Below are 21,941 nucleotides of genomic sequence, written 5' to 3'. Positions count from 1 at the left end.
ATGATTTCAGAATGGCCCAGGCTTTGACATCGGTTCGTGTAAATAAATGTGCAATTTCCTTGAATATTTTGGATTCTCGTTTTTTTTTCAGATTTATTTAGCTTTGATATTATTTTATATTTTTTTTTCAGATTTATTTAGCTTTGATATTTTTTAATTTTTTTTTTGTCTTCGATTAACGGTTTTTAACTACCTTTTTGTATTTGTAAACTTTTCTCTTTCAGTTTTTCAACTCATGTAAAAACATGTAAAACAACCTAGAAAATAGCTAGCTGTTCGGAAAGTTGATTATCTTCTTTGTTTTGCAAATATTTATCAAAAATAACATTTTAAAACAAAGGTATATACAATAATATACAATGTTTTGAATTCTCATTTTACAAATTGTTATGCAGGATTTTACTTTAAAAAAACCGCTCCCAAATTGAATTATTAAAATCAAATGATAGTTACACACTGTGGATCCCTTCACGCTGTTGATAAATAAGTTAATAACACAACGTGGACTGTTGTATTCCTTTTTTTGACATTTATGCCTTGTTCACACATCGTAGTCACTGTAATGGAATATTATGCGACTGTCATACTAGTGAAAGATTTAGCTAGCTATAAAACCAGGATTAATCCACCATTTTCTACATAAGAAAATGCCTGTATCAAGTCAGGAATATGACAGTTGTTGTCCATTCGTTTGATGTGTTTGAACTTTTGATTTTGCCATTTAATAAGGGACTTTCCGTTCTGCATTTTCCTCGGAGTTCAGTATTTTCGTGATTTTACTTTATACAAATGAATTCACCTAAAATTTGTAAGGGTTCCGCTGAACCATTTGTCTCGCCTACTTTTGCTGTTAATCACAGGCTCAACAAAAATGAGGAAAAAAATCAATATTCCTCTTGATATTTTATTTTGATTGTAAGAAGCTTCTGTCCAAATTTGGTAAAAATCCAGGATAGTTTATGAATCAAATAAATGTTTTAAAAACTTAAACTGCAGACTGAATATAATGTTAACTGGAAGAAAAACTAAGCGGTATGGGCCTTTGCTCATTGTTGAAGGCCGTCCGGTGACCTATAGTTGTTAATTTCTGTGTCATTTTGGTCTCTTGTGATGATTTGTTATTGTTTAATTTGTTATAGTCCTACATTAAGATATGCATGAAACAGATCTATCCCATCGAATTTGAAATAAAGGATACACCAGATATAGTTATAAAAATAATATCATAAATATGTGGTTTGATCGACAATGGTGCAACTATCCACCAAAGTTCAAATAAAAGAAATGTTAGCAACATATTCCTGGTATAAAAGACCCCCCACATGAAAAATATGAAACATTTTAATTGAGGAAACTAACGGTCGAATTAATAACAAACCAGTTTAAGAAAAAAAATATGTCGGACATGAAACAAGGACAACTACTGAACTACAGGCGCCTGACTTGGAACATAAATAATGTGGCGGGGTTTAACAGGTTTGAAGACACCAACCCTCCTCTAACCTCGGACAGCGGCGAAACAGTTCAAAATAAGAATATACTATAAAAAACACAGACCGGACGTGGCAGGGTATTATACATCATTAAAAACAAAAATAAAAAAAGACACAACGTTTAGATCTGTGAGTACTCAAAGCCAACTTATTAAGAAAACACGTATTAAGACTTACTGGTATATCTAGATTTTCAATGAAGGATGATTGAAAGTACAAGTTGACGATAAAAGACAGGGGCGGATCCAGCCATTTAAAAAGGGGGGTTCCTAACCCAGGACAAAAAGGGGTGCGTGTGTTCCAACTACATGTCCCCATTAAAATGCATTGATCTTTAAACAAAAGGGGGGTTCCAACCCCCGGACCCCCCCCCCTCCTGGATCCGCGCCTAAAAGAGACGAATTTAGCTTCCCAATTGCTTTCCTATCACAATTTCCTTAAAAGGGAGTTGGTGCATACATAGAAGGTTTTAAACAAAGGTTTCCAAAGTATAAAATTGATGTCATCCTGCAAACGTTCAACGGTTGCCATCACATGTTTGTTTAAAAATCACATAAGACAACGGATATGTTCCAATTGTCGTTACCCCAATTGCTGAATGTCACATCACTGATTTAGACATTTTTTTACACCACGACAAATACGATATTTGCCACATGTGGAGCAGGATCTGTTTACTCATTTTGGAGCACATGAGACCACTACCGTTTTTGTTTGATTCGTGTTGTTCAACATTGTGTTTTCTATGCTGTGTTGTGTTGTGTAGACTGTTGTTTGGTTTCTGATATTTTTTATTCTTAAACATGGTGTTATCAGTTTGTCTTCAATTTATGAGTTTGGATATTCCTTAACTTCTTACGTATCTTTTACTTCTCTTTGAATATACAAATCAAGATAAAAAGATTAACAAAACGGAATCGCATGAAGTAAAAACTATTTGATAAGCAGCTCTTCTTGAATGAATAAATATATAGATGCAATATGTTTTGATAGATTTGGAGGTCAAATACAGTGTAACTATTAATATTGAATGAGATATTAGTCAATCATATGACGTCATAGCTTTTCCTAAAAAGGTAACGTGCAAAATCATCAATATAGTTTTCTGAACTTTGACATTATTATCAACTCTTACTTTTTCATTATCTCATTCTCTATTATAAAGAAGGTGCATTATGATTGAATCAACCGAGTTAATTTTGTTGACTTGTAGGTGTCAATTAGATATGGTCGCATATAAAGTTTTACGATTTTAAGCCATTGAAACTCATGTTCGAAAATGTCAGTGTTTCATTCATAAATCTTCAAGGAATTTCGATATAAAATATAGAAAGTGAAAATATATAAATATAAATTAGTATTATACACTTCAAAGGTCAGACTGAGCCGAAATATTCAAACAGAGCATACAATCTAAAAAAAAAGTGAATCAAATAAAATGATAAGTTTAATGGTTTCAATAAAAATTGCAGTATTTAAATGTGATTATATTGAATGGGTAAACAATGCACTTTATACATATTGGTTTATACTTTTGTTTTGTTGTTCTGTATTACTAGCCATCTAGGACTTCCGATTGACACGAGAATCACTTAAGGTGGCTCACCCCAATAGTGACCCCCGGTTGAATTTTTTTATTTTCACATATTCTATAGATTTTTTTTTTATACTGAATCCAAAAATGCAAAGAAAAAAGGGGGTCACCAGGCTCGTTTTCTCCTCAAATTCAGTGCTCTGATTCAATTATTTTAGTTTTAATGCTGATATTTCTTTTTTTTTCAATATGAACTCGGTTGACATATTGATAGATACAACAGAAAATTGCAAATCAGCAAAATTACAATTCACAAAATAAGTAATAGAAAAGTATCATAAAAATAGAAAACATTGGCCCCGAGGTCTTAGATTATGGGACTTAGTCTAGTGTTCCGGAAATCATGGAATTGTGATACGAGAAAAATTATCAGATGATTTTCGTGCAGGTAAACAAATCTTTAAATAAAATGTTAAGTATTAAGTCTGTTAAGTCTATAAAGATGTTTTTAAAGCATACTATACGGGCAGAGACATATATACACATATATGTCTCTGATACGGGTCACAAGTTTACCTGTTTTTGAAAGCTGTCCGATGACGTGAAGTTGTTTATATCGCTATCATTTGTTTACAGTTAATCCTTGCGTCATTGGCAAAACATTTTCAAAAATAAATATCCAAGACATCATTTAATTCAACCGGTTTTTAAGTGAATTCAAAATATGGTACGAACGGACCCAAGAGGCGACCGTGTAAGATGAGAATGCGTTTTGGGAGCGAAGCGGCACCAAATACCGTCGACGTCATACATGTGACTTTGTCAGTATTTATATATTCTTTTTTTTAATGTTATGCTTAAATAATGTATATTTTTCTCCTTTTAGACTTTTATGCGAAAAATAAAGAAAGCACTCTGAATTTCTGACCGTTCGTATTTCCTGTTTTGAAGAACGTTTTGCATCACTTGTTTACATCGTCAAGGGTGCTTTCATACACGCCCGCGTTCCAAGGTCGTCAAAGCTATTTTTGAGAAGACCCCTTAAAGCGACCGTTTCCATAGTCTCGATCATCCAGACGCTCCATATCCTATATGTAGAAGGTTATTTTAGATTTCAAATCACAAATTTAAGATAAAATCAATCAATTATCAGCAGTGTAAAGAACAACGTAGAGCGAGCATAACATTACAGTTATCATTCTTACTGCGAACTATAATTATATATTTATACATATAGGATATGGAGCGTCTGGATGATCGAGACTATGGAAACGGTCGCTTTAAGGGGTCTTCTCAAAAATAGCTTTGACGACCTTGGAACGCGGGCGTGTATGTTACATTACAGTAGTGACTGTGTACAGAACAACACAGAGCGATCATAACATCACTGCATTGTAAACTCAAGAGACATCGCCGAGCTGCTGCAAAGTGCTAACATCACCAATATAAAATAAAGAGATGTTGTAAGATTGCCAAAGAGACAACTATCCACCAAATTTCAAATAAAGTTGAGGTAAGCGATATGTCAACCAAACGGCCTTCAACAATGAGAAATTCCAATACTGTATAGTCGGCTTAAAATGCTTTGTTATGAAAAACATAACACAATTCATTGATAAAACTAACGGCTTAATTCATAACAAAACAATTTGTGAAAAACAAATATGACAAGCATTAACAATCACTGAACTACATGCTCCTGACTTTGGACTGGCAAATACAGAATGTGGCGGAGTAATCTAGTAAAATGCCATTATGACCCGGATATGAAGTTGGAGAACGGATCAATTGAGCGAGTGGAACAAACTTGACGTGGACATTAAAAGGAAGGAGAAATGTCGGAAGACTTAAGGAACATGGAGACGAATTGACAACAAGATAGAACAGACATGGAATGAAGGAGATTGGAGAAGTACAACAACAAGCAATATACTGAGTCAGATGTAAGGCTTCTGTTCGCGCCATACGCAGCACATGGCACTTTCAGAAGTTCCATGGCAACGTTCATTCAGAATTCAGATTGGCAAATTAATGGTTATATCATCGATACATTGGTATTACTCAAACCTTTTGAATCATTTTCCTGAAATTGGTGTGAGTGTTTCCGACATGCGGCATTGACGGCCATCTTATAATTCAGATCAGCAACAGAACCATAAAAATATAATTTTTAGCTTATCAATAAATTTTATGACGGACAATCACGTCATCCCAAATTTTTTACTCCAGTCATGTAAGTGGTTTCCAAAAAGAAAACGTTCCCCGTTTGGTCCTGATAAAACATGATTATATTTAGCAATGAACCACTAAACACAATGTCAATTAATAGCAATCGGTCGAAATATAATACCTGGTTCACGGTTAAAATAATTCTTCGATGTAGGCGAGATAACTCTGTACGCTACATATATATGAAACATGTAATGATGCTTCTCTTTGTTTCCAAACCCCTTTTCTAGTCTTAATAAAAAAAAATGTGTTTAGGAGATAACCTCAACTTTACGGGTCATAAGACTTCACTTTCAAACTTCCTTCGGGTAAGTCAAAGTTTATTGCGTGAACAGAGGAGTTTAAAATTAAATCCTTCTTATCAAACAATTAAAAAAAAAAAAAAAATTATTTAAAAAAGGAGAAAACATATATCATCAAACAAAAAAGCAATTAAAACCCGTTTTCTCTGTGAAGCCTGGTTAACAATTATATGATAATGGAGCGTCCTGATTTTCAACACTAATTACCGTTTTTATCCTTTTTTTTCGTTCGGAGGGGAGATAGGCTATATGGGCTAATATGATAATCCCGTTTAGATATTCAATCACAATGCAGGATTAAGAGGATATTTCGCTCCAGAATAATTTCTAAAGCATATTATGTAATTGTTATTCGGTATTCACACAGGGATACAGACTCATAGTACCTGCCAGTTGCCTTATATCCCCTTTGCATGACGGTTCCGGAGATATAAAAAATTCACAGAGAATATGAGCCTATATTCCATGTAAGATCCCGAATAGCATATTATATTTGTTCGATTTGTGTATTACATACACTGCATTGTCATTGCTTTAAACATTTGATGATATTATAGTTTTGGTGAAGTTCATCAGCATGTTAGATTTGATGATAAATGCATCACTTCCTAGATAAGAGAGTAAAACAGTAGTTTAAAATCTTAATTTAAATTAACCATTTAATTCTTTAAATTAAAGACAGATATATTTGAAGCAACTCGCAGAAAAGCTTGTTTTCCATACATAAAAACATCCATATAATATATATAAAACATAGGGTGATCTGCGAGTTGCAAGGAATTCAATGGTTGTTGGTTTGTTTAAGGGTCTTTCAATAATAATTTATTGAATACGATTTTAAATTAGGTCAAACATGGATTTTAACACAATATTACCAATCATACAAGCTACATGTACCGTAAAACAGTAAAGTACACATGAAGAGATTATACAGTATCATTGATATCAATTGTGAATCCAGACGAATGTTGACAGTGAAATTGATCAATATGTGACACAAATTGTTTATTACAATTGTGTTATAGTACATGACATCTGACATAATAATGGCGCATGTTTTTGTCCAGTCACTTTTGGTTCGAACATAAAATCTTGGTGGTATTTAAAATTGAAATATTAGTTGTAATTCCTCAGGGTGATCCATTGTCTACTTTACAATTGTTTGTTTAACTTATATCTTAAAATGATATTAAATTGACGACACAATTTATTTATATCACGCCGAAAAAAGAAAAGTCAAGTAGGGTTTAGGTCTTTTACATACACTTTTTAACATTATAACAGTGCATTTGTCGATAACATGAAAAATTACAGTTTAATTCGAATAAATTTGGCAGAGTGGATATTGAACGGTTCACCCCTACAAAAGGCTTAAATGGTAGCCAGCTTCTACTTATTATCTCTGATCAGTAATAATATGTAAAAAAAATGTCTGTCTAATGTTTCAAATTTTGTATAAACTGAAAAAAAGCCATCCATTGTTCTATTAATAAAATTTTGCATTTGAAAAGCAAAAAAAGTTAATATACTGACATTCGGTCATTTTATTTAATTTGCAAATTTAAAGAGATGTATCTGCATGAAGATGTACGTATATATGTATATCTTAAAATGACTCTAAGCACGAGTGTTTTGATCTATCAAAGGATAAGAAAACAAATGTTCAATTTTGAGAAGTCCTTGACCCTTGAATCCACTTTTCGAACAGATACCTCATTTATTACTGTATGTGTATTGATATGATCTGTCAAATAAAATAACAAATCTATTGTGACAAAATATTTTAAGACCAAATATACATGAGAATCAAGTCACCATGTGTTTTACATTCATGACTTTGGTGCTTGAAAGCTAACTGCACTGTACATTAACTGCATGCTATCAACAATAGCAAAACTTCCTTTTGGAAGTTTATTTTGAATGCGTAAAATTTATCTGACTATTCAACAAGGTCATACTGTAAATGCCTGTCCCCAGTCAAAAGCGTGTGCATTTGGGGTCGTTGGTTGATGTCTGTTATATCTGTTTTTTCGTGTATATATATATATTGTGTTGTCATAAATTAGAAAGTCTGTTTTCTTGATCTAAATATTTCATATTTGAAATGGATTTGGCTCTTCCTTTTTTAGGTCCCTTTGGATATATAGCTTCCATTGCTGATACGTACTATACATCCATCACTTTCAAATGTTTGAAATTGAGCGTTCGGGATGAAAATAAATCAAGAAAAGCGCTTCAGAGGCAGGTTATTTAAGATGTGTTGTTTGCATTGTAATGTCTGGGCCTTTTATAGCTGTCTATGCGGTACGTGTTTTGCTCATAGTCAAAGGCCAAATAGTTAATTTGATCCACGTCATGTGAAATGGGGTGAATATTCTTCTTAATTGCAATCATAAAACATCTTCTTTTTTTCGAATGACCAAATAGAACATTTTTTTACATACATGTCACAGTATTTGGCCTTAATTTTTACTAAACTTTTTTCTGTAAAATTCTAAATCTGTGTAATGATGTTGCATTCATGGTTAGTTTTAAGTGTAATAGGATAAATATGCTAGTCATTCTATTTCTTATTCATAGATTAAGAATGTATCATGAACAGAAAAAATAGTTCATGCAACCTAAAAAAAAAATACTGTCCCGCCTCAATTAATAAATGCTATGTCAAACTGGCCAATAAACTATTTGTTGTAAACAAGTTATTTGGAATATGACAGAAATTAGTAGATATAGTTGGACGTTTGACGTCCATATAACTTATTTACACAAATAAAAAAAAAACGTGAAACAAACAAATATATATTTATATTTTTAGTGTGTGAAGTAGAACAAATAATTATGCACATTTGTGTCATTTTTTTGTGACTTTCTTACATTTAGATAATTTTTATATATGTATGCAAATAAATAATATGACTGTTACAGTTGTATAATTACACACACACACTCTTTTAATCATTTTAAGTTCAGAATCAGATAATTTTCGTAAAATTAAATTGTCATTTACATAATCATAACATTAATGCCTCTCGACAAAAATAACGAGAGCAGTAGTCAAGAGAGCAAGCAGGTTCATACATATAAAAATATGAAATTGTGGTATGATTGCGAATGAGATAAAACTCAACAAGAGACCAAATGACATGGAAAAAAACAACTACATGTCACCGTACTGCTCTCAACAATGAGTAAAACCCACACCGCATAGTCAGCTTTAACAGGCCCCGCATTGGCAAATGTTAAACAATTTAAAGGGGAAAACGTATAGCCTGATTTATGTATAAAACAATAAATGAAAAACAAATATGATATGCAGTAACACACGACAACTACTGAATTATAGGCTCCTGGCTTGAAACAACATATACAGAATGTTTGTGTTCCCCCAACCATCCCCTGACCCGGGACAGTGGTGTAATAGCAAAACATTTATAGCACACAATATAGAAATCTGTCGAAGAAAGACTTGGTCACTTTTGGAAAGTTGTCTCATAGGCAATCATTCTATACTTCTTATTTTAAAATTTACACATCAGATAAAAACAAGACACACAACATGAGAAGAATTTAGTTAGCAAGTACAGACCTGAGAGTACTCTCAGTTAATGAAAGCTAATTCAAAGCCAATAAAAAACTAATAAAACAGGTATCTAAGACTAAAATATCAGTCGGTATTCATCCATCGTATTTAGTGTTAAAACGTAATATAAACTCTCAGAGAACAGCATGATCTTGTGCAAGCCAAAATAAGAGTATCGACAGAAAGCTGTCATAGAACTCGGACAGGTCTATGTGTGGTCTTAGTCTTTAAAAGTAAGAATAAACGAGGCCTCTTAAGATTATCATCAAATAGAACAAATGGTGGAATGATTGATTGGCGTTAAACGCCACTTTCTTCACTATTGGCCATTTCGTGGCAGACAGTTCTTTGTTGTTTGATCGGAATACCCGCAAAGAATTGCCGACCCCTACAGCATGTACAGGAAAAGGGAGGATGGATGTTGTTTTGCCGATTGGTTGATTGATTGTTGGTTGCTTAACGTTCCGTGGCAAATATTTCATGTATGTTCAGGACGAGAACAAATTAACCATAAATACAATGTGTAGATCCTGTAAAAGCCCGTCCGGAATGACATCGGTGAAATTTTGACTGCCACGGGAAAATGATGGTATATTGAACTGGAACAGAAACTTAGCCTTGAAACAGGCCACATACGAACTCCTCAACGAGTGGTTACAAGGATTTCAGACGTGCAAGGAGCGGCATTAGTTTTGGACAAGATAAGTCTAAATGACAATAATCCTTCATTACCACAGTGAGTCGATTCTGCAACTATTCCTTTTGGCTTTTTCCATTTATTGATATCCTAAGAAAAGACACAAGACTAATTTATTTATATTCGGACAACCTTGTTAAGAAAAATAACAATTCGCGCGGGCATCTAAATAAGGAAGTTATATTTAGTGACGTTTTTATAATTTAATGTGAATATTCTATCATGATTTTCTATAAAAACATATAAATAACAGTTTCTTTGTTTTTAATAGTGAAGGAATGTCGAATAAATTAAGTCGTGTGTACTGGCTAGTATTCCTCATGCCGTCACAGCCAGAAATCAACGGTAAAAGGTAAATGACATTTAATGAGAATTTGATCTTTTTGGAAACAATAAATTCTTCCTATTTAGTCATCTTTTCTGATCTATGTATAAATATACTCTTCATAGTTTGTAGAATTAGAGTAAACAAAACCATCAAACATAAAGGTATGTGAAAACGTTTATATTTCCTGTATTGGTTTAACAATAAAAATATTAAATAAATAGTTATAATGTTTTGTTTTAACAAAAATGAAAAAAAAAATATATGAATTTATCTGATGAAGGTTTTTTATTTAAAACATTATACCCTTCTATCAATATGTTAAATACATTTTTATGGAAGTATTCAATAAACGTTTTAACTTATATATATAAATGTGAACAAATAAAGACATGAACTTTTGAAAACATGGCATATCAAACTTTAGAATATATTCAAAACAAACTCAATGAACATGTATACATGTTAGTTTTGTGAAATCTTGAATCGATCCTCATGAGAACCATTTGTGGTCAGCCACCTTAGTCTTGACTTTGTAAAAAACTTTCGAACAAAACATAAATAGTAACTAAATAAACATTTATGAAGTAATTTACATAATAAATATAGTTGTTAAATTTCATTTCAGATAAATCATGATCTTTCTTATTTGTGCCTTTATTTTTGTTTCTGAAATATCCTGCTTACATATTCTACCCTGTGAACCTGGTGATCCGGGTCCTTTAGGATGTGATCAGTTTGTGAGGAACGGGGGACAACTCGGTGTCGGACAAGCAAGTAATCCAGGGAATGTAGGATCATTTGGAATAGGAAGCGAAAATTCTATTGGGTCATTAGCTAACGATGTATCTTTCTTGAACAGTCAAAATATAGCAGGAATGCAGTTTATTGATCCAACGCAGATTGCAAATCCTTCTCAGTTTGTTGATCCTACAGCACAATTTCTGGACCCTACAGCACAACTACTAGACCCTACTACACAATTTTTGGACCCTACCACACAATTTTTAAATCCTACATCTCAGTTCATCGACCCTACATTTAGAGACCAATCGTTTGCTGTGCCTGCAGGTCAAATTGACCCTTCACTCCAATTTATTGACCCGACACAAATTGTAGATCCGTCGTTTAATGAAGCAGTTGGTGTAGGACAAATTGGACAGCCAATTGGGCCTCTCACAACTGGTTTAGAACTCGTTGGTGGTAAATCTAAGATCCCAAGGGTCTATTCAAAGGGGAAATTTATGACAAAGGGTAAAGTTATTGCAAAAGGATATCCAAAAGGAATGATAAAAAAGAAATCCATGGGAGGATATCCAAAAAGATTGATGGTCAGGTATCCGAAAAAATATGTTAAAAATATTCATGGATATCCAAAAGGAAAAATTCCAACGTATAGTAAATATCCAAATGTATACCAAAAAGCCTATAGAAATCCAAAGAACTATAAAGTAGTAAGATATTTGAAGAAAAAATACATGATTGGAGGATATCCGAAATTTGGTCTGGGGATGCAAACTGGATATAGAAAGGGCAGAGCGTACTCAAAAGGATATCCAAAATTCAGCATCAGTAAGTAATTCATTTGATGTCTGATAATCTTCATGTAGTATTGTTTAAAAGGAACTAAAGCTAATATTATTATTTTTTTTGAAGTTGTGAAACATTGATACCTGGTGGGTTTTTTTACAGCATTCAAATGCATTTTTCTCAAAAAGACTAAATTTTGTGTGAAAGGAGGTACTCTCAATATTAACATTTTGGAAGCATGATATAATTATAGATAAACCCGTAAATGACAAAAATTATATAGCTAAAAAAACAGTGCAATACTGCTTAATCAAAACATAATCATATCAACTCTGATAAAAAACAACATAAAATCTCTATCAATGTCATTCAAAACGAATTAAGAATGATTTATTTATATTTCTGGATAAAATTAACATATACCGCCTTAAAAAGAGGTATGAATTCCCATGTATATGTTTCCCTCGTGCCATGATAATCGGAAAGTCAATAAGACCTAGTTATTTTTTTATAATAAAGATTTTAGATAAAGTGCTAAAAGGAAATTTCTGCAAATTTTTATATTCATGTAAACATTGCAAAAGAGCACAGAATTAATGTAAAATATTTAGCATCTCTTTTTGAAAGGATATATATATATAGTAATATATGTTGCTGCTTGTTTCTCTTTCAATGCATATTGGTGTGATATTTTTAATTAGTTTTTTTTTTCATTTCTTACAATGTAAAATCAGCTGTAAATTAACAAATACCTGTATTTTATTTCCATTTTCTTTTCAGGATCTAAGAAATCATTTGGTGGATATTAAACCTTTGAGTAATTGGACCATCTTAAGAAGACGGAGTCTAAAGTTTTATTTAGGTCTATTTGTGTATTATTTATAATAAATTGTTATTTATTTTTCAATACAATAGTATTTATTTTAGTTATGTTAAATTTTTGGTAACGCACTATAATGTATTTGATAAGTTCTTAGATAGTCCCCTCAATGACATATGAGTTAAAAATACAGAACAAAAGGATACTTGAGTAAAATGATTTTGTGTAAGTGCCAACACATATCTATTGTCTGTGATGATCAGATTATGTACATTATAAGAAATCTTTATCACAGATTCATGTGTACTATTGAATTATTCATTTCAAGTTTGTTATCCTTCACAACCTGTGTACACATACAAAGCACATAAAGGTTCACTTTAGGCCAAATATGACCTTCAAAGTTAACTTAATAATAAAATATGATCAAATTGGCCATAACTTGGTTCTTCTTAAATGGATCTATTTCAAAAGCCTTAGTTACTACAATGTTAAACAAATCTCTTCATTAGAGTACACTCTAGTCTTCTAAGTCAGCAAAAACGATGATTTTGTGCATTTATCGTACATAACAGCTTGAATAAAATTTTGGCCGCAACCTAGGATCCAAAATGTTCTGTAGCTAAAAGTTGCCAATGATAAAGTTGAATCCGTAGACACAAAAACTTTCTGGATCAACAGGGAAGGATTAAATTAGACTCATGATTTGGTTTGTACTAAGGAACACGACAGGTGTCACATGTGGATCAGAATCAGCTTTCTCTCACGGGGCACCTGATATCACACCAAGTTTTTAGTGGGGTTCATGTTGCTCAGTCTTCAGATTTTCGTACTGTTTATATGTTTGTTATTTTTTTTTATAACCACGGTGTTGTTTGTTTATTTGCACCTTAAGAGTTTAAATGCAACTTTTTTTCTTGTTGACTGTTTCCGAAACTCTGTATTTTTATGTGAGAAACATTCGATATTAGGTAAAGTCATTTTCATAACAACGTGGACAAGATCATTTTAAAGCGCGTTCAGGTTATCAATTAACTATGGGGTCGCCAAAGGTTCTAAACGACTAAATTAGATAATATACATTTTAAATAACTAGTCGAGGACTTAACCTTGTGTGTTTATTTAAATCTCGATACTGAATAGTACCATTAAGTTATAAAAGGCCCGTAAAAATGTAAAACAATGCAAATGAAAAAAAACTAAAGGCCTGATTAATGTACAAAAATATAAACGAAAAGAAAATGCGATACACAGCAACAGACAACAAATACTGGTGTATTAGAAAGCTCCTGACTTAACGCATCAACTCATAAAAAGCTCATAAACAACTAACGAAGATACAAAATACACAACCTTCTAATCTGAAAGTACTCGCAATTACTGATTGCTAGTCACAGTATAAGTCAATAATATCTTGTTAAAAAAATCACGTACATATATCTGAGACTGGTATGTTATGAATAGTTGAACGAGATTTCAAGATCGGTAAACTGCATACTGATGCTATTGTCCCTTAATTATCCGTTTTGTGTTGTGTTGACTTAAAAGAAAGACCATAGATTAAAGGAAGAAATGTGTAAGTTTTCAAAAATAAGCAAAGAACTAAATTTTCTCAAAATCCATGGTGTTTAATAAATTAAACAGTAAGAAGCCATGTTGAAACGATAAGAGATTTTCGATTATCAGTTGTTATGTAAAAATTAATTTTAAAATCAAAGGTCATGTTTGAATGGTCATCTTCTGTCGCACGATAAATATTGGTATGAAGTTTAACTTTTCAATCTTCCCCCATGAAATATAGCAATTTCCTGAACAGAACGAACTGGAATTTACTTAAAATTAATTAAAATGCATCAATATATATTTTATGTGATGGCGGATGACGATACATATTATTCGATGTGAACTAGGAATGATAAAAACAAACCTAATTTATTCAGGGCATTACTATTTACAGGTATTATTAAAGGTCGTTTTTTTGTTGTTGTATTTAACTGTAGAAAGAAAAACAAACCTTTAGAATGAAATTCAAAACAGTGTGGCTGTGGCCATTGATTGACACATTAAATTCATCCATTGACTGGGATAATTTACTTGAACGTGTGTCTGTAACGACCACTGTTCACGACGTACCTACGATAGACATTTAAACTGTGGGGTCACCAAAGGTTTCTTAACGCCTTTAATTATAAAATAATTCGAAAAATTAATCAGGAATTACCTTTATGTTTTGATTTATACAATTGATATAAATCAAAACATCGTGTTATTCCTGATTAATTTTTCGAAATACTTTAAGGTGTTGAGGACCTTTTGTGACCCCATAGTTTAAGCGTCTTTAAAAAGTACACAGTGAGCAATGGTCGTTACATACAAACGTTCATCTAAATTCTCCCAGTCAATGGATGAATTTAATGTGTCAATCAATGGCCACAGCCACACTATTTTGAATTTCATTCTATATAACACGACAGTATTGCTGTCAGCTTTCAGTTTGTATTTTTTCGATTTCAATAAAATTGCTGCCAGAAAGCATGTATAATGGTTAATGAACATTTCAATAAGATTGATGCCGGAGAGCATGCTCATGCAGTATATAAGTAAGGAGATGGAGTATGATGGAAAGTAAAGCAACACATAGACTTAGGGACATGGTGGTAAACATTAAGTCTATCGGAATGATTTTGCACCTGTTCTATTGGTTGTCTTAAACATTTTTTTTAACTTTAATATCAAGAACAGCAAAACAAGCGCGGTTTCTCTGCTTTAAGTGTATGTTTTAGTGTGAATGTACTTATTTTGTATCATGGATGGATATGGCATATCCTTTGTTTTTCTATAATAACTATAAGACTTTTAAGTCAACGAACGGTCTTCGACAAAATGTATCAATTCTATGTTAGCTATAAAGGGCCCCGGAGGAATACTATATTTAAATAAAAATCTATGACCAGATTCATATAATAAACGAAATATAATAATGGTAGGTAGCGATCAACGACAACTCGTTGATTGCAGATTCGTGGCTTAAGACAGGCACATTTAAAACATGTTACTAGGTTAAATAAGTTTGTGAGCGCTCAATCGTTGATTGCAGAATCATGGCTTAAGACAGGCACATATAAAAAATGTTACTAGGTTAAATAAGTTTGCGAGCTCCCAATCCTACCCTGAACAAGTGACAGTTGTGTAACAGCACATCATAAGAATATATAAAAATAACTTATACTGGTTCAAAGGACAAAACAACGCACTTAAAGAGAAAAGACGAAAAAAACCTAACTAAGAGAACACCGACTAGAAGTATTTACAAATAAAATTCAGAACAGGCAAGGTTAACGAGTTTATGCTTTCTATAATCATGTTATATCAATTTGTTGACTTTTAAAAAAGCGTGTACATAGGGCAAACCTTGTAAACCAAAACATTGAAAAATAAAGTTTTCAATTATTTTATATATGTATTCTTTCTATAAAATTGTACATCTTTTATATAAGTTAGTTGCGGGTTCTGATTCGGGAATGTTTTTCTGGAAGAAAATTTGTGATGATTTTTTCACTGTTCCTATTGATGATTCTTGTTTTTCTGACTCCTTGATATAATACGAATAATATTTGTCATCATTGGAAATCTGGACATGCTTTTTATCACCTTTTTGTCCTAAGTTTAATTTTGGTATACTTGAAATCCACTTTGCTATTCGTCCAGCTCCATGACTCTTTGAAGTTGTCGGGAAATCTATCATGTTTGACTCTCCAATACCACTTGTTGTCGGGAAACCTATCATGTTTGACTGAGCAATACCACTTGTTGTCGGGAAATCCATCATATTTGACACTCCAATACCATTTGTTGTTGGAAAATCTTTCATGTTTGCTAAATGTGACATTTCAAGATTACATTTTGTCGGGAAATCTATCAATTTTGGCACCCCAAAATTACTGTCATCCGATGTGCTTACTTGTTTTTGATTTCTTTTGCTTTTATTTTGTCTTGGTTTTCTACTTTTCCCTTTGCTTCCAATGTTTTTTGCAATGTTTTCGTATTCTTTGAGTCTGGATTGCTTAGTGCTATTTATGCAGCTTTTTTTACTAATAGGTTGATCTTGTTTATTCCTATCGGTGGATAAGTTCCTTTTCTTACCAGCGGAACTCTTTTTCTTTATTTTCGGCTTCCTTTTCTTAGAACGTGATCTGTTATTATCTGATTTTGGTGCTACCGTCAAGGTTGACATTGTATTTATATATGGAAGCTGTTCGCCAATTTTGGGGACCATTTGATTTGGTACGTAAAACATTTTCACGAGATTTGCGAAATACTTACGCGACATTCCTCGAATTCTCCATAATTCATCAATGTGACGAATACGCTTCCGTTTCTTTCTATACTTTACTATCTTCTTTGCTAACTCCTTAGGAATATCTGCTAGCTCCTGCAGATGTCTTGCCGTTGCACAGTTAATATTAAACATTTTCACAATTGTATATGGACCACTTCCATTCCCTAATTACGGTCACGGCTTACACTAACGCCATTGACGTTACCTTAGGAGATCGGGGTACCATGACAATACTGTGACGTTGTCTGACTACTACTGTGTAGACAGATGGACACATAATATGGATGAACTAACGTGCGCAATCACTTGTACAAATAATTTTGTTTTTTCGTAACTAAGACGAAATTTGTAATATAAACATCTAAATTTTCCGTTTCCCGTTAAAAAAAAAACCTATAGGTTAGGTATAGGAATATGTTATTTTATTAAGTCAAATTACGTTGAATCTTTTATCATTTCAAATGTTTCATTGACAACATGAAGTCGACGAACGTAAGAGTTGAAATAAAATTTACATAAATTATAAAATAATCCTTCGTACCTTGTTTTAAAGGGGCACTAGCTGTCAAATTCATTGTAACCGATTTGACTCAAATTCTCATATTTGGTTTATAACAATGTAAAACATTTATCCAAACTATCAAAAGTCTAAAATAAACAGTTTACAGAGCATGGGGGAGATAATATATAGGTTCGTTTCGTGTGTATTTTAGTCCAGACGCCATCTAATTAACTATCGATTTGAGCTCAGATGACCATATAAGCGATGTAAACAAAAATAAAGATACGAATAGATTAAACCAACACGTGCAATTGCATTTTTAAAGGTCTGTTTGATTTTATTTTATAGATTAAAAATAGATGTTTCTCATTGTTTTTAACCATATAAGAATGATTTTATGTGCATCGAATTAGTAATCAAATGATTTACCGTAGTTTCACTTTCATTGTTGACATTCTTTTTCTTTAAATAACCAGTACACGTACAATGCATGCGTTGTCAATCTCTAGCTAGGGGTTAACTTGAAGTTCACATGAATACCGGTTAGAATGATGATGACGTTTTCACTTGCAAGTGAATCAGTCAAAAATTATGTTTAATCGCTTATTTCAACAAAATTAAAGGAAATTGATTGCTAAAAGCAAATTATTATTTCATTATTCCAATTTGATTAATGATTGATCTAAAAAAAATCATACTTTATTTTTTTATATATATCTTAGCTAGTGCCCCTTTAAGAAATTTATTTGACAGAAATTTGGTGTATCAAAAACGTATTTAGAAACCAAAACTTGAACAACAACGAACAAAGAACAACACATTTAACACCACCTCACGCTTGTATTATAAAATAAAAATAAATAACAACAGTTTAGTATTTTCTAGGCCAATCCTATCTAAAATTACGAATCCCCTCCCCCCCCCCCCCCCCCCACCAAAAAAAAATCCTCAAAACTGAAAGTGTTTGTACAATAAAATTGAAAAATAATATAGCCGTCTTAGTGGGTTTATATGAATTTTTAGATTGTTTTATGCATGTTTTATAGGCCATTTATTATTTGTACCGCCCATAGGTCCATAAATTATTGTAGTGTTTATCAACAAAGATTTTCAATTTCATTTTAATGGAAAAACGAGCAGAAATGCATATAATTTTTTTTTTTGGGACCTCTTGATAGATATAAACCTATGGTTTCAGGAAAGGTATCACTGTAATTGGTTGTAATTTTCCTTTGGACCAATATTTGGAGACCTTTGTGACATGTTCACCCCCCTTTTTTGCAATATTTTGTATCAAAGAAATGCAGATTGTTGCCATGGTTGTTGCCTTGGATCCGCCAGTGATATATACATGCATATACATGCATACCACAAATATTAAGCCTTATTTGTTAGAAAGGGTGGGAAAGAGGGTGTTTAAAAATTTTGAGTGTCAATTTTAAGTTTTTTTCCTAACTGTGTATTGCTACCTGAGTCAGATCTTAAAGTGGCATCGACAAGGTTATAGTCCGCATGAAACATATAAACCTATTAAGTATTTTTTTTCTGGAATCCTGTCATGGAGTACTAGTTTTCAATACCTATATAAATGATGGGAGAGTGAGAGAGCATTTAAAAAAAAATGTACACTGAACTGCAGTGCATCTTTAGTTTGGAGCATGGCGTGCACACTACTTTTTGCTTTCTGAGAACACAAAGGAATTTATGTCACAACATCTGGACCTAATCCTTCATAAAAATAAAATATAAAAAATATCAAATATTACGACATTTCAACAAGTCAAGTACATGAGTCTGTGTGAATTTTCCTTATAATTCTATTCAAATATTTGCACAATGATAATGATAATAAACGTGTAACACTAAATAGAAATGCACTTAATAGAAAAATTCCTGGTCGTTTAACAAATCTACTATGTTTTCAAAACATTCTAAAATTGAGTATTGCGTTATTTAAATCCTTCAGCATTTGTACATTGTATAGAACACATATCCTGAAGTTTGAAACCAATCACAAAACTATTACTGTAATAGATAAATATTTGCGGAGAAAAAAGGGACCAACGAATCGAATCGACTGTTTTAACAAACAAATCTTGTAACTAAGCGATTTTCTAATTCAGAAAAAATAATATCAAACAAAGAGATTTCCATCCTCGTTAGGATTTGCTATGCCAGTGTAATGTGCCGGAAACAATACTGATTAAACTGTTTTCGTGACCGATAGTAGGAGGACATGATTGAAAGCAGATAAATATATTTGTTGACTTTCCTATTGCGGTGTAATTTTCAAAATCCCATGTTACAAATCAAAATTAAATCCATGTCATTAAGAATTGAGCATAACTAGTATTTATCAGAAGTTCTAATAAATGAATACATGCCTGCTACATTATTTGGCTTCTGTGACAATACAATGGCTATAAAGTCAACGACTGGAACCTGATTTCAGATTAAAATGTTAGGTGACACACGTTAACTTGTTTTCTTAAGCCCATCCTTGAACTGTTAAAAGCAATCGTTAATTGATCGATTATAATAATCATCACGATTCTACTAAATGTTACTACAGCTGCATGCTTTAAATTTCCAAGCTTTTAAATATTCCGAAACCGTTAACTCGATAGGCAATTGTTTGTCGCCGAGCTTGCTGTATTTGATTTAAAAAGTAAGGGCATCTACTACACATGTTTGACCAATGTGATTTGTTTTGTCCTTCTGTCTTATGATTATGTCCTTAAACAAGTTTCTTTCCATTTTTTTCTTTTTTGGGATTTAGTGATTGCAACTCACTCCAAAATGATTTAACGGAAAACGTCATGTGTTATAGATGGTACATTTGTAAACTTTTGTTAAATTTTCCCTAATATACCAACATCTTGTGATTAGAGGAAGAATAAGTACTGGTATATTCATATTTTCGGTATTTAATTTAGATCGTTTCAAGAATTTTTCTATATATTTCTATGACATGATTTCTTGTATTCAGAATACGTGTGACTTAAAACATTATGAAGTTTACTTAATACATAAATTATCTACAGGAACATGTTAATTTGGTCAGATCTGTCCGTTCTTTTCTTATCTGGTTACTTTTTTCATTTAATTATTTGTTGAATGCATACATCGAATCGAGAGAGAAAAATTCGGTAGTATATTTTTTCCTTTTTTTTTTTGGACATTTATTTTAAAGAATATGTGCGTCTTTACTTTGTATGAAATATTTGTCATTGCATTCAATATCTAATCAATGAAAATTTCTGTCATTTTATGTCTTCTTTGAAAAGACATAAGATATAGAGATGATATGGTATGAGCCTGTGCCAATGAGACAACTCTCCACCCGAGTCACAATTTGAAAAAGAAAAACCACTATTATACTATTAGGTCAAAGTACGGTATTGTATGTTTCATCTTTTAAAGTCATAAGAAACCTCAAATTAAAAAAAAATATGCATATGTTTTTTTTATAACTAAATGGATAGTTTTCATTATACAAATTATGTACATCTACTTTTTTCTGAGGAAAATTCCTGTAATTTGTCCACATGTAGAAGAAGTTTACTTATTTTAGGAAGCAATTCGCCGACATATTTTCCGTATGCATAGTGACCTAAGCGTAAAATATGCCAAAACTCAAACTGTAATCACTGTAATATTACAGAAGATTATGAACACTTTTTTATTACATGCCACTTTCTTGATAAATTTTGGAAAGACATATTTAATCTGTTAGAAAAAGTTAAACTTGGAAAACACATTTTAACACTAAAAAATTTGATTTGGGGTTACAAAATAAATGATATAGAATATTATGATATTAATTTTTTTCTTACAGTTATTATATTTTCAATTCACAAAATACACTATTTGTCAGAGTTTAGAACAAAGAAGATAAATGTATTTTCTGTTTTTAAAACTGAGTTTAGAAATAGGCTCGTTCTACAAAACAATTTTTTTAACCATGAAAGAAAAGGAATATTAGGAAAATTATTTAAGTGTATTTGAATTGTTTGAACTGATAACATGGTTGGTAAAGTTATCATTGTGTATTAATTAATTTATTATCTAATTTTGTATTTATTTATGATGCTTGATAGACATTAATTACAATATTTATATTATAATCTGGTACGAGGCATTATACATTACAAAAAAAAAAACCAAAAAACAGCATAGTTGTTCTTTGATTACTGTACGACTATTATTCTTTCAAATTATAGCTGTCTTACCTGAATAATGATGTAGATCAAAGATAATTACAATCTTTTTCGATATTGATTGAAAAAACCGTTATCCGGAAACACATGGAAACTGATAGAAGTCATCCCAAACTCGGATGAACTATGAAAATTTTCCGAAAATAAGACTATATAATATAAATACTTTAATATAATTAGAATAGCATTATTTGTCTATATTGATGTAATATTTATAATATTTTGTAAACGACTAACAATATGCAGTTTATCTACCTGAAGAATCCCTGAACTTCTGGTACTAATGAAACAGCGACCTTCACTGAGATAGCTGTGTCAGTGGAGTAATTGTTAACAGCGAGCAATACTGTTGTTGAATAAAAAAAAAAAA

The 21,941-nt window shown here is 31.9% G+C and overlaps 1 protein-coding gene across 1 annotated transcript; it reads left to right on the top strand.

Moving 5' to 3' along the window:
- Window positions 1-10,794: 10,794 nt before the first annotated feature.
- On the top strand, window positions 10,795-13,153 carry LOC139514908 (uncharacterized). Its single transcript, XM_071304496.1, has 2 exons — window positions 10,795-11,732; window positions 12,471-13,153. Exons 1-2 carry the CDS (start codon window positions 10,796-10,798, stop codon window positions 12,497-12,499), a joined length of 966 nt encoding a protein of 321 aa, XP_071160597.1. The 5' UTR covers window position 10,795; the 3' UTR covers window positions 12,500-13,153.
- The last annotated feature ends 8,788 nt before the right edge of the window (window positions 13,154-21,941 follow it).

The sequence above is a fragment of the Mytilus edulis genome, chromosome 3, assembly GCF_963676685.1.
Source record: "Mytilus edulis chromosome 3, xbMytEdul2.2, whole genome shotgun sequence".
NCBI lineage: Eukaryota > Metazoa > Mollusca > Bivalvia > Mytilida > Mytilidae > Mytilus > Mytilus edulis.
Note: the sequence above shows the minus strand (reverse complement) of the source record. Positions and strands in the feature narration are given on the sequence as shown.